Source organism: Entelurus aequoreus, linkage group LG16 (assembly GCF_033978785.1).
Source record: "Entelurus aequoreus isolate RoL-2023_Sb linkage group LG16, RoL_Eaeq_v1.1, whole genome shotgun sequence".
NCBI classification, from domain to species: Eukaryota; Metazoa; Chordata; class Actinopteri; order Syngnathiformes; family Syngnathidae; genus Entelurus; species Entelurus aequoreus.
Window position 1 is genome coordinate 19,461,235 of NC_084746.1, and position 14,815 is coordinate 19,476,049.

Here is a 14,815-nt window from a genome sequence, read left to right on the forward strand (position 1 = left end):
TACTGTACAGCAGTGAAACCTGGACCCTATACTCCCACCAAGAGCGGCGGCTAAACATCTTTCATCTTCGCTGCCTTAGGCGTCTACTGGGCATCACCTGGAGGGACAGGATCACAAATCAATCAGTCCTGGAAAGAGCACAGCTTCCCAGCATGTGCTCCCTATTGAGGCAGCGACGTCTCCGCTGGCTGGGCCATGTCCGGCGGATGGACGATGGGCGAATCCCAAAGGACATCCTCTATGCTGAACTCACAACTGGCAAGAGGCAGATTGACCGTCCCCAGCTGCGTTACAAGGACGTCTGCAAACAAGCCCTCAAGTCTTTTGACATCAGCCCCAACAGCTGGGAAGATGCAGCCCAGGACCGCCTTCAGTGGCAGCAGGTACTCCGCAGCGGACTGCTCAAGTCAGAAACCACCCTGGTCCAACACCATGAGGCAAAGAGGAAAAAGAGAAAGGAACAGGGCTCTGCGACACCGGCAACATCTATGGGACCGGTCTGGATATGTGACATCTGTGGCCGGGAATGTCTCTCACGAATTGGCCTACACAGCCACAGGAGACGCTGCGACAAGACCTGACTCCGAGGCACAGGAAATCAATGGTCTTCCGAGACTGCGATGCCGATGATGATGATACCCTTTCAAATGTAAACAATTTATTTCTTGTATATTTTAACATCGTAATTGAAAAAAAAAGAATAATAATAATAGATATACACAACCAAAACAACAAATAAGATGGCTAAATAAAGTTATTGTGACCAACGTGCTGACATTATAATCATTGTAGTGGAGTATAATGTACTCAAAAAGTAATTACACATTACTTAAAAATAATTTAACCATGATGTAGTTTTTATTAACTAAAATAAATAGCCACAAAATATAATTTTTTTGGAAAGGAAACATCAAATTTTGTTCTGTCTTAATAAGAGCCATATTATTTTTATTTGTGCGTTAAACATTTTTCATCATCCATTTGAATTTGTAAACGTTTTCGAATGTTTTTTATAAAAAATGTAAATTGTGTCAACAGTTTTTTCCTTTTTGGTTTATGTCACGTCACGCGAGTTCACTTACTGTTATGGTTTTTAAAGCATGTGCAGACCATCCTCGTAAAACTATTCAATCTCTCCCTGACACATGCCACTGTCCCCACATGCCTGAAGGCCTCCACCATCATCTCCAACCCTCCCAAAAAACTTCCATAGACAGCCTGAATGATTACAGACCAATAACCCTGACGTCTGCAATCATGTCGAGCGACCAGTCTCCTAGCACATCAGAGACTGCCTCCCTGCCTCCTTCCACCCCACCAGTTTGCCTATAGGGCAAACTGATCAACGGTGTACACCATCGCTCTAACGCTTCACACAGCGCTGAGCCACCTGGAGACCAAGAAGAGGTATGTGAGAATGCGCTTTGTGGATGGCAGCTCAGCGTTCAACACCATTATCCCGGACATTCTTTATGACAAACTTCTGCAGCTCTAAATCCCCCGCCCTACCGGATTAAAAACTTCCTTTTAAGCTGCTCACAGTCTGTGAGACTTGGCCCCCACCACTCCTCCACACATGTTACTCCACACTGCATCACCCCAAGGCTGTGTCTCGAGCTCTCTACTGTACGCCCTGTACACGCACGACTGCACTCGGATCAACCCAACCAACTGCATTATTAAATATGCAGACGTCACCACCATGGACTTATCCATGGTGAGGACGACAGAGCGTACAGGGCCCAGGTAGAGAAATTGTCTCTCTGGTGCTCAGACAGCATCCTAACCCTGATCATCCAAAAGACTAAGGAACTCAATTTGGACTTCAGGAAAAAAAAACCTCCTCATAAATGGCGAACGGGTGGAAACCGTCACCACCTTCAGGTTCCTGGGCACCCACATCTCCTCCGACTGTTCCTGGACCATTATTGTCAGGGCCCTGGTGAAATAGGCACAGCAGCGGCTGTACTTCCTGCGCATCCTCAGGAAGCACAACTTGGACACAAAGCTGCTGCTGGCTTTCTACCACACCTCTGTGGAGAGCGTCCTGAATTATAGTCTGGGACTGTGGTACCCAGGCTCCACAGTTGAGGACAAAAGCGTCGTGCGGGGTCATAAAAACTGCCCAAATTTATTGCATTACCACACGTTGAGTATTCATTTATTCATGGCACTTTTTATAGCATTTATCTTTGTTTTTAGTGACAATTTCATGTTTTGTCTCTGTGGGTTTAAAAAAAAATCTTTGTCTGTTGTCTGGCTGTGGGAGTACCTCCTCCTAAATCTCATTGTGACCCCCAGTACAATGACAAAATGGTGAATCTGAATCTGAATGTCGCTCTCGTCTAAGGCTCACCAATGTGGAGATGTGTTATCGATGAGGCAGAAGTTGAAGATTAAGAGCATCAAAAAGTGGTTTTGCCAAAAGTTGGCCACCCTAATTGTTGTGGTGAAGATAGTGCCGACTTGCTGCCTGTTTTTATTGTCACAAATTACTCAGAAAACGGCATTCCCCTGGTAAATATCTTTATTAATTGATACAAAATAATAATATAAAATAAGACAAATACTGCACTGTAATTCATATGACATGAATACGATTTAATTTAACACTTATTTGAGGCAAAAATATCTAGAATATACCTAAGAAAAATTAAAAAATGCAATGTAGTGAAGCTGCAATACTTGAAGTGCGAAGTGGTGAGGGAGAACTTTACTTAACTAAAGCAATAACTGTCACACCTGGGTGAAGTCTTGTCTGGGTTTCGTCTGGTTTCATGTTGTCTTGTCATTTCCTGTTTTATTTTGAAAGGTTAACTCTCCCTCTCATTTCAGGTCACTTGCTCTTCCTCCCGTTTCACTGGTCTGATGTCTCTCCTGATTGCCAGATTGTGCCCACCTGTGTCACCCTCCCTCATGTGTATAAATGTCTCGTCCTCCTCTTGTCTTGTGCCAGAGTATATCGTCTTGTCACGTACCTTGAGCCTTCGTCCACAGTCTCGAACCAAGTTGCTAAGTATTGCCTCGCCTTATTTATTGATTTCTTTGTTTCCTCTGAGAAAGAGTGATTTTCGTTTGCTAAAGTTTTGGTCAAGTTTTTTGTGTGTTATTTCATAGTGCCTTGCCTTCCTTTTTTCCTCCTCTTGGAGCGCTTTAGTTTGTAGTTATCTCAGCTCTTTATAGCGTGCTTTCTGTTTATAGTTTCTTGTCTCTTCTGCATGAGTGATTTACCTTTTTGTAGCTAATCATAGATTGTTGTTTTTTTTGTTATTAGATTCGTGTGTAATTTTGCTATTGCCTTTTTCCTCCCTATGGAGTGATTTTCCGTTTATGGCTTTATGCCTATATGTCTTTTGTTACTCTAATGTATCAAAGCTAGATTCTGTAGCCGCTTTATCTTTATCACTCTGTTCAAAGAGATTTCAAAGAAAACTGTTTAAATAAAGCCTGTGTCAATTGTCCCCTTCTGCACCTGAGTCCTCATTCTCGCCAAGGCATAACAATAACAAGTCAACAAATATGACTTGGAATCATCTCAAGTGGAAGATAAGACATCAATATTTAATGTTCTGTTCATTATGCCTCTATTTTTATTCCTTCATTCAGACTGCTGAGGTCAGCTTTGCTGGGGATGGGTTGAAGGACAAGGAGGAGGAGCAAGGCTATCATTTTGCTGTAAGCGGCCAAGCCTTCGCTGTCATCACACAACACTTTCCAGAACTTTTCCAGAAGGTACTAAGATAAATTTGGCTACTTTAGTGTTTTGTGTTCAACACTATGAGAATGAAAATGCCTGGATGTCATACTTTCTCTCTCTTCATGGGGGTGCTGCAGTTCCTCCTGAGAGCCACTGTGTTTGCTCGCATGACTCCAGACCAGAAGACTCAGCTGGTGGAAGTCCTTCAAAACATTGAGTCAGCTATAGTTATGTACTTTGATGAAAAACAACATTTATTTGGAGAATGATGTGCATTTTTCATTGTTTTAATCTTCTAGTTACATGGTAGGGATGTGTGGAGATGGCGCTAATGACTGTGGGGTGAGTATTCTGTATGTGCAAATCACCACTCACACTATGTACTGGTTATTTTGAAAACACCAAATAGTATTGAGTACCTCGTTCGTAATGTGTACCAAAAAACATATCAATATTCTGCATTTTAAGACACTAAAGACTAGGGATGATACTCGAAACCGGTTTTTCCGGTTGTTTGATAAGAAAAGAACCGAGTCCTCGGACTCGAATCCCTTTTTGAGAACCGGTACCCGTTATCGAGACCACTATAGTAAAGGAAAAGAGTTGATTCTTTATTCGAATCCCGTCCCGACCAGAAATGCTCTGTGGGACATCACGTAGCTCAGTCATTAGGCGCAGATAGCGAAAGCAGGAAAACAATGGACGGGAAAAAGCGCTCCAAGGTGTAATAAAGTTCAAAACAAAAACTATAATCCATCGAATAACTTTACTGAGAGATTTTAGCAGGGTAAAACACATGACGAACACTTTTACGACCAACCGGAAACATACCAACGCACCTCCTTTACGGCAGCTGTCGCAACGTTCTTAAAACAACCGCAGCACATACATATATATACAACATATTTCCCTTTTTGAACTTTTGTTTTTCTTTCCTTGTAAACAAAACAAAATCACACTGTAGATGTGTTGTCGGTCTAATTATAAATAATGCAGACGAGGCGTGTTGGCTGAGTTCTTGACGTTTACTTTCACAGCGTGGCAACATGCAACACTTTTCGGGGCTACCGCGCATGCTCGTAACTCCCGTTGCATGCTGGGTAGTGTAGTTGTTATATTCTCTAGCTCATAACATTTTTCCCCCATAAAGAAATAATGTTAACTCAATAAAGTGTATTTCTTTTTTTTAGCTTTAACTTTTCATTTATTAGCATTGTAACCACATTTGCAAATAACTTTTCTCTTCATAGAATGTTCTTTCAATAAAGAAATAAAGTGCAAAAATGTCAAAGCATCATAACAAACAGTTATGTCAAATAGCAGCAGAAGTGCACTTTTTGGAGAGCTGTATTATTTTCAGTTTTGTGCCCAAGGGACTGATTTTATTTAACACTATATTATTATTTATACACCTATAGTGATCACAGAGACAGGTTGTTTTTGTGTTACTGTATATATTTGTTTCTCTGAAAAATCCCACTTAATATACTTTGGGTAACAACAGTCAATATTTATTTATTTTATTTTATTTTTTTAGGTGGGTAACAGTCAATATTTATTTATTTATTAGATTTAATTTTTTTATTATATAATAAAAGTGAGCTTTTGTTAAACCAAATATTGTGAGTTTTTTTCCATATACAACAACCTATCTGGACTCGATAAGAGAATCGATAAGGAATCGGTTCGATAAGAGGATTCGATAAGAGGATTCAATAATAGGCTCGAACTCGATAATTCCTTATCAAACATCATCCCTACTAAAGACGGACATGACAGTAATCACTCGTTTATCACTCTTAATTAGTTCCTGATCCGACCGTGGTAAACTAATTTCCCTGAGGTAGGAGTAATTGATTATAAATGTAATATGTTCACAGCAAGAGCATAAAAATGTGTTTACTGCTTTCTAAATGTTTTTTTTAACACAATGAGAGCTCTCTAGCGGTAAAATAACACCCTTTGATAAATGTACCGGTAATTCAATATAGCAGTGTCGCCTGAAGCTGAGCCAATCAGTGTCCATGAAACTAAACAGTGCGCTCTGAAAAAAATGTATAAACATTGAAATAAGAGGTAGTGGACACATTAAATATATCTATACATTTAAACAGTGAACAAGTGTATTTTTATTTCAAACAAATTAATGGTTACAAGTCCACAATATCAGCAAGGCATACAATTTAAATACTTTTTTTTTTTTAAAAAGTGTCTATTTCGTATGTAATCATAGTCCCTTGCTCCTTGGGCTGCGCCAAACATTAATATAAATCCATTTAATGAAGTCAAATTCAAATAAGACAACAAGAGAAGTATCCCACACTTCTCTTTTGGAAAGTAAATCTGCATCAACAATATGATTTGTCTGAGTGGCTGGGGCAGGACAAAAAAAATAGAATAACATAGATGCTCTAATTCGCTATGGTCCATTTGATAACAATGTATCATTTTATTATCAAAACAATGACAACCCTCATTGAGACCCTTCCTTCTTTAGGGAAGGGGCCTCCCATATTTTTTTTAGTTTTAAGGCTGTCTAAATAAAGAGAGGTGACTTGAGTTAAAAATTAACAATTGATTCTACACTGAACAAAAATATAAAGGCAACACTTTTGTTTTTGCTCCCATTTGTCATGAGTTGAATTCAAAGATGTAAAACTTTGACTATATACACAAAAGACCTATTCTTTTCAAATATTGTTTACAAATCTGTGTTAGTGAGCATTTCTTCTTTGCCAAGATAATCCATCCCACCTCACTGGTGTGGCGTATCAAGATGCTGATTAAACAGCATGATTATTGCACAGGTGTGCCTTATGCTGCCCACAATAAAAGGCCACTCTAAAATGTGCAGTTTTATCACACAGCACAATGTCACAGGTTTTGAGGGAGCGTGCAGTTGGCATGCTGACTGCTGGAATTTCCACCAGAGCTGTTGCCCGGGAATTGAATGTTTATTTCTGAACCTCCATGATCGTCTGAAACAGCTGCAACAATTGGTTTGCGTAACTAAGAATTTCTGCTCAAACTGTGAGAAACCGTCTCAGGGAAGTTCATCTGCATGCTTGTCGTCCTCATCGGGGTCTCCACCAGACTGAAGTTAGTTGTCATAACCGACTTGAGTGTGCGAATGCTCACATTTGATGGTGTCTGGCACGTTGGAGAGGTGTTCTTTTCACGGATGAATCCCGGTTTTCACTGTTTACTGCAGATGGCAGACAGCGTGTCTGGTGTCGTGTGGGAGAGCGGTTTGCTGATGTCAATGTTGTGAATGGAATGGCCTATGGTGGGGTTGGGGTTATGGTATGGGCAGGTGTATGTTATGGACAACGAACGCAAGTGCATTTTATTAATGGCATTTTAAATATACAAGATCCTGAGGCCCATTGTTGTGCCATTCACCCGAGACCATCACCTCATGTTGCAAAATGATAATGCAGGGCCCCATGTTGCAAGGATCTTTACACAATTCCTGGAAGCGTAAAACATCCCAATTCTTGCATGGCCATCATACTCAGCGGACATGTCAGCCATTGAGCATGTTTGGGATGCTGTGGATCAGCGTATACAACAGCGTGTTCCACTTCCAAGAACTTGGCAGAGCCATTGAAGAGGAGTGGACCAACATTCTACAGGCCACAATCAACATCCTGATCAACTCTATGCCAAGGAGATGTGTTGCAGGCAAATGGTGCTCACACCAGATACTGACTGCTTTTTCTGACCCAACACCCCCCCAACAAAGCAAAACTGCACATTTCAGAGTGGCCTTTTATTGTGGGCAGCCTAAGGCGCACCTGTGCAATAATCATGCTGTTTAATCAGCATCTTGATATGCCGCACCTGTGAGGTGTGATGGATTATCTTGGCAAAGATGGAATGCTCACTAACACAGATTTTGGCATATTTGTCAACAATATTTGAGAGGAACAGGTATTTTGTGTATATAGTCAAAAGTTTTACATCTTTGAGTTCAACTCATGAAAAATTGTAGCAAAAAAAAAAAAAGTAGTGCGTTTATATTTTTGTTCAGTATACAAAGAAGGAGTGCAAACCATAGCAATACCAGAGAACCGAGCTGTCTAAAGTCTGGAGCCCTCTCCATATGCTTTTGTACATGTTGCAGCAACAGCTTGGATCAAACATAGGTTAACTTGACGTGTGTGTGTTGCACATGCACACGCACGCACACACACACACACACATCCACATTTGTCCACTCTCCCTTCGACTTGTTCGTGATACCTCTTCCTCCAGAACTTAAATGAGAAACAATGTGTGTGTATTTGCAAAAATAGGAAACACAGTGCCATAATGTGTATCTTCTTTAAGCAGAAACAAGACGACGTTTCCTCTAAGATGCGCCTGCGCAAATGCGCACTGCTCACATGTGCTTTGCGCAGAGAACATCTATGCCGCGCATAAAATCAAATCCAATCTGAACTCTAAACAAAATAAACACATATTTTATTCTGTCCTATTTTGCAATGCAACTGTGAGTGACAGGTGACAACAAGCGGCCACAACAGATGAATGTTCGTCAACACTATTCAATTATTGTAACGTCAGTCCAGGCCATACTTGCCAACCTTGAGACCTCCGATTCCGGGAGGTGGGGTGGGGCGGGTGGCATGGTTGGGGGCGTGGTTAAGAGGGGAGGAGTATATTTACAACTAGAATTCACCTATTCGAATATTTCATATATATTTCATATATATATATGTATGAAATACTTGACTTTCAGTGAATTCTAGCTATATATATATTTTATTAAACATATAAATAAAATAAATATTTGAATTTCAGTGTTCCGGAGGCTATCCAGTAGATGGCAGTATGGTCCTGTTTAAGAGTGTCACAACATTGCTGTTTACGGTAGACGAAAACGTGACTGCTGTTGTGTGTTGTTACCGCGCTGGGAGGACGTTAATGAAACTGCCTAACAATAAACCCACATAAGAAACCAAGAACTCGCCCTCGATCATTCTACAGTTATAACGTGATTGGGCAGTTACGCTGTTTATATCGTGGGAAAGCGGATGTGAAAACAGACCTTCGCCGCTGTCACCACTCAAGTCCGCATTGAGCTGGAGGGGGCGTGGCCTCCAGCTCCGGCTGAATTCCGGGAGTTTATTGGGAGAAAATTTCTTCCGGGAGGTTATTGGGAGAGGCGCTGAATTCCGGGAGTCTCCCGGTAAAACCGGGAGGGTTGGCAAGTATGGTCCAGGCACTTTAAGAGGAACAGGAGTTCATCAATCACTTTATTGAGCAAAACTGTTTATTGTCAGCCATAAACACACCAAAAAATGTAGTAAGTCCAGTTCAGTTCAGTTTATTTATTTATATAGACACATTTGAAAACAAGCCCAGTTGGCCAAAGTGCTGTACAGACATAAGAAACAATTTGAAAAAAAATTGTACACAGTGTCACATTTACATTGTAACACAGATTGATGAATACAATACAATAGTAATATATACTTTCAAAGAAGTGCAAAATATATCACTTAAAATACAAACATTTAGTAAATAAATCAAAAATGTATAAAACAAGAAATAAAACGGCCAAGATATCCTGCCTAACTGGATTTGAACGCCAAGGAGTTAAAATATGTCTTTAACGGGTTCAGAGACTGGGAGTGGCTAATGGATAGTGAAAGGTTGTTTCACAGTCTGGGCCCTGCCCCTGAGAAGGCTCTATCTCCTCTGGTTTTGAGTCTGGTTTAAGGGACAGCCAGGAGCAGCTGAGTAAAAACTTCTATGTAGCAAAACTGGTAATTGTTGCAGTGCAAACCAGGCCAAAACCAACTCTTTGTCATCTGTCATATCAACAGCAGGGGCCTCGGTCTCTCTCACTTGCGCCAACACACACACCCATGGCACTGATCCATTGATGAGTTGATGGCCACACAAAAAGTCGAAGAACCCCAACACCAGACAAAATATAAATGCCAGGTTGTCACACAACTATCAGATGTGTCATTTATTAAGAATGTTAATTTATGGGTATTGATTATGAAATGCTGTTACTAGATCATAGAAGTGCTAATAAGAACATATTTACAGACAAAAAGTTACAGGAATGTACACTTAATTCCATGCATACATCTCGTGGTGCAACGTGTGAATGTTTTAAGGGGAACTAAATGTGATCTCTGAAGGGGGTACAAATGTTTTCCAAAGTAGGAACCCCACTCAGACATACAATACTTGTACACAGCTCATGAAAATAAAAATGTTGTTGTTCTTTTCATTGTAAGTGGGTCAAATCACTTATATGAGAACAGGTCTGCTGCTTGTGCACACAGTGGGCATGTTTGATGTTGCTCACATGCGCTCCACTGAATGCTCAGGAAGTTTTTACGTTTGCTCGAATACATGAAACAATTAGAGGGAACATTGTTCTAAGGTGTTCCATTTTGCTCAAAGGTGGGAAACATTCCCCTAACACCCTCCATAACAACTATACAGAGCTGTCTGTTTAAAAAGGAGCAAGGAGAAGCAAAATGTATCCACCCATCTTTAAAGACCATAACGAGAAATAATTTTTTCAGATACAGTATATCTATATCTAGATATCTATATAAAACACATGCACACACTGTACTCCGTATACTGTATAATATGCAGTGATCTGACTTTTTGATATACTGTATGATACGCAGACTATTGTTACAAATACAATTTTACAGATTGTTGTCTGTCTTGTTTCAGTGATGACATTGTCTCTCTCACTTTTAGGCCCTTAAGAAAGCACACAGTGGAATCTCTCTGTCTGAACTAGAGGCCTCAGTGGCTTCTCCCTTCACATCCTCCATCCCAAACATCTCCTGTGTAACCACCCTCATTAGGTACATGTATTCACTAAATGAGGCAGTTTAGTCCAGGTTTGATTGTTGGTGTTGCTACCAGGGCTGTAGCCAGTGCAAGTGGGTCATTAGAAATTGAGCAAAGGATCTCACATTGGAACATGGTTGTTGATTATATACGTAGTAATAAACTCAAGGTAAACTAAAGTAGAAACTCTACCGCCAGCCGAAGTGGGCTGGTTTGGCTCAATTTCATTGAAAATAAATTCAGTGTTTTAAAATTTGGTGTATAAAATGTAAGTGTATAAAAATCAGTGCAATAAAATACAGTGTAAAACATTCAGTGTAAAAAAACTCTGGGTCGAAAAAATTTGCTGCTTCAAAATGCAAGACTCACTTCCGGTAAATTAAGACTAGGCGATCAATCCTGTCTCAGAACCAGCCAATGAAGTGTCAAGTTTGAAGTCACGTGACACGGGTCTTGCTAAGCAGCATGAAAAAGTTAAAGTTAAAGTACCAATGATTGTCTCACACACACACTAGATGTGGTGGAATTATTTTCTGCATTTGACCCATCACCCTTGATCACCCCCTGGAAGGTGAGGGGAGCAGTGACCAGCAGCGGTGGCCGCGCCCTGGAATCATTTTTGGTGATTTAAACCCCAATTCCAACCCTTAATGCAGGGAGGTAATGGGTCCCATTTTTATAGTCTTTAGTATTACTCGGCCGGGGTTTGAACTCATGACCTACCGATTTCAGGGCGGACACTCTAACCACTAGGCCACTAGCAGGTGGCCTAGTGAAAGCAGGTGAAAAGGCATGTGGTTGCCGGTTGCAGTTTTTTCGATCGCTTTGATTTGATCGAGTGGTGCTGGCTGTTTGGGGGTATTGCAGCTGCTGTTTCTGCTGCCGTTTGTTTGTGGTGTGGGTGCCCGTGGCTGCTGGGTCCGGTGCGGGGGGGGTGGCTGATGTTGTGACTGGTGGCAGCGCGCGCACGTGGTGGTTGTCGGGACTGACGAACTTGCCGGCTTCATACTCGTTTATTGTCGTGTTGGTTGGCTTGTCGGGTGTGGGCCTGGGATGCCCTTTCATCCTGTCGTGGCGCCATGGCCGGCCCGTGGCATAGGCCGTATAGGTAAATGCTAAGGGCGCCGTCCATCAGGGGGCGCCAGTGCCACAAATGTTGGAGAAAAAAAAAAAGAAAAAAAAAAGTTGGTACTATTATTTCTAAATACAAAAAATAATCCCACGTTAATTAAAATGCAAAGTAAAGCCAACATTGTTGTTGTATATACTGTATATGAGTGTGTGTGTGTGTGTGTGTGTGTGCATGTAGATGGATGGATGTAGGTATGTAAATGTGTGTATGTATGTACTGTATATGTGTGTGCATGTATCGGTATAGGTATGTGTGTGTTTATAGATGTGTATATGTATGTGTATATGTATATATGCATATGTACGTATATGTATGTATGAGTATGTGTGTACGTGTATATATATGTATGTATGTATGTATGTGTATATATTAGAGATGTTTGATAATATCGGACTGACTATATTATTGGCCGATACATGCTTTAAAATGTGATATTGGAAATTATCGGTATCAGTATCCAAAAGTACAATTTACGACTTTTTAAAACGCTGCTGTACGGATCGGTACACGGACGTAGGGAGAAGTACAGAGCGCCAATAAGCCTTAGAGGCACTGCCTTTGCGTGCCGGCCCAATCAAATAATATCTACGGCTTTTCACACACACAAGTGAATGCAAGGCAGACTTGGGTGGGGTGGCCTTGGATGGGCCGCACTCTGCTCTCCGGGGGTGGTGGGTGGGCTCGTGGGAGCCCGGTTGCTGGTGGGGCAGGGGCAGTCTTCCCGTCCGGTTGCGCAGAGTCTCTGGGCCCCCCGGGCGGGGCGTCCCGCCTTTCTGCCCGTGTGGGGTGTGGTCTCTCGCTGGCTTGAGGGCTGGCTTGAGGGCTGGCTGTCCCCTGCTTCTCTCGTTCCTTGTCCTCTGCCGGGCGCGTCTGTCTGCGGCCGGCTGTTGGCTTTTCCGGGCGGCACGGTGGGCTTGGCTCTGGAGTTCCTGTCGCTGGCCGGCCTGGCTGCGTGGGGCCGGTGGGCCCTGGTTCCCTGGGCACCACACCTGCTGTTTTTGAGTTGGGCTCTCTGGGTGGCTGGGGCCGTACTCTGGCTCCTACACACACTGGGAGTCAAATATACTGTACATACAAATACACATATACTCACACACACACCGTTATTCATACATACATACATAGGTACCTAAGCTCCCACATACATACACAAATACAGTACATACCATTACCTAAATACTCAAAGTTTGTACATCCACACGCACATTCACTGTACAAACATACAAATACACATACTGTACATATACATTCACTGTACAAACATACATATACACCTACTGTACATATACAAGTTCATATACATACATACACTCATGCACATAATCACGTTTCATCAAACATATATTTACGTTGTTGTCCTAGGGCAGGGGTCGGCAACCTTTACCACTCAAAGAGCCATTTTGACAAGTTTCACAAATTAAAGAAAACAATGGGAGCCACAAAACTCTTTTGAAAATTTAAAATGAAATAACACTGCATACAAAGCTTTTTTGGCTTTGTGCTATGTTTTAACCATGGGTCTCAACTTATTAAAACGCATGTTACATGTTAAAATTGTGGTGATTTTGGGCACCCAGAATGGATCAATGGAATTTCAATTAATTTGAAAGAGGATGTATTTTGAGCTCCTTCACAAAACGCTTTGAAGTTGTAAGGCACCTCTGTACTTTTTTCTTGAACATGTGAACCTGTTCTGCGGTACAATAGAATATTTTTTTAGCATCAGTTTAACTTTAAATATGCAGTAAATTGCTGGTAATTGTGCCCAGGCGTGACCATGGTGAATTAATTTCTGCAAAGTAGGCATTTTTTAATTACAAATTGAATATATTCTAAGCTATCGCATAACAAAAACATTTTTTACGACCCTCTAAATTCATTTTTTAACATTATGAGAGCCCTCCAGACATGAAATAACCCCAACATAGTCACCTTTTCATTCTTTTAATCCACTATAGCATTGCTACCTAAGGCTGAGCAATCAGTGGCCACAATTTTGAACAGCACACTCTGTATGGTTTGGTCTCGTCTAGTGTCCAATACCACTGTAGTATGTATATTTTTAGTTCACTGAGCCATTTTTATCCTTGATAATGCTTAATTTAGGCTGAAAATACATAGAATTTGCTCAACAAAAAACAAAAAATCCACAATAAAGTGAAGCTGCAAACTTGACAATGTGATGAATGTGAGGAGTGACTTGCTTGTGAAGTTCTAGAGTAGTGTCGTTGACGTATTGACACTTGCTGAAATACTAATACTGTGTACTTGTATGACCACATCACGTTTGTTACATCACACATCTGTCTGTCAATTTACGTACAGTACACACAATGCCGAGTGAAAAATGACCTTATGCTGTAAGTCATCTCCTGACTTGCTATGACCATGGATGCAATACCACTTACTACCGGCTTAAATCTCGTAATACACAAACGTATATTCATATGCATTTTTGTTTTTGATCATCTTGGGAACATTTTAATTAATGTTGTTGTTTTTCTTTTCTGTCCTTAGGGAGGGCCGTGCGGCTCTTATCACATCCTTCTCTGTGTTCAAATTCATGGCCCTCTTCAGCATCATCCAATTCTGCAGTGTCAATCTTCTCATCTCAGTAACTATTACGCATGATTTGCACATTTTAAGACCCAATACCAATACACCCCCACACCCTACTTTTTAGCTCTAATCCCTACAGTTTGTGCATTCCCTCGAAGGTAGTGGTGTTCCAATGACTCTTTGCATGTAGGGGTAGTGGGCATACCGAGGAGTAGGGGGTATGAATCTAGCCATTCAGAGGGAGGGATTTCAGATGCTGACTCGCTCAGGGAGGGCCAGAGAAAAATGCACAATTTCTGCATAAGTTATATATTATATTACATGTTAGTTTGGAACGTTATTTTGTAATGTTAGCCAGCAAGCCAGGCTAAAATACTAAATAATAATACTAAAATACTAAAACTTTAAAGCTTGCAAATGTGAACACATTAACGTTGCATACCTTCACAATTTTCACAAGAGACAACAGTCGTAGATGGCAGCTTTTTCTCCGTGTAGTTCATGATGACTGTGAAAAAAAACGATCTCCGCCGTTAACTCCATTTGGTTTGTTTGGGTTTGTTGTGTAATGGTGGGACTATAGGGTTGTA

General features: G+C 41.2%; 1 protein-coding gene across 5 annotated transcripts in view; it reads left to right on the plus strand.

The window, feature by feature from the left end:
- Nucleotides 1–14,815, plus strand: part of LOC133630684 (polyamine-transporting ATPase 13A3-like) — a 117,143-nt gene that overhangs the window by 61,105 nt on the left and 41,223 nt on the right. For all 5 annotated transcript variants that reach the window (XR_009821314.1, XR_009821313.1, XM_062022323.1 and 2 more), the window contains 5 exons: nt 3,607–3,732; nt 3,835–3,914; nt 3,997–4,039; nt 10,439–10,548; nt 14,184–14,280. Coding sequence is in view for 3 of the 5 variants with exons in the window: in XM_062022323.1 (XP_061878307.1) it covers nt 3,607–3,732; nt 3,835–3,914; nt 3,997–4,039; nt 10,439–10,548; nt 14,184–14,280 (456 nt within the window). In the remaining 2 variants the exon portion in view is untranslated. The remainder of the gene's footprint in view (nt 1–3,606; nt 3,733–3,834; nt 3,915–3,996; nt 4,040–10,438; nt 10,549–14,183; nt 14,281–14,815) is intronic.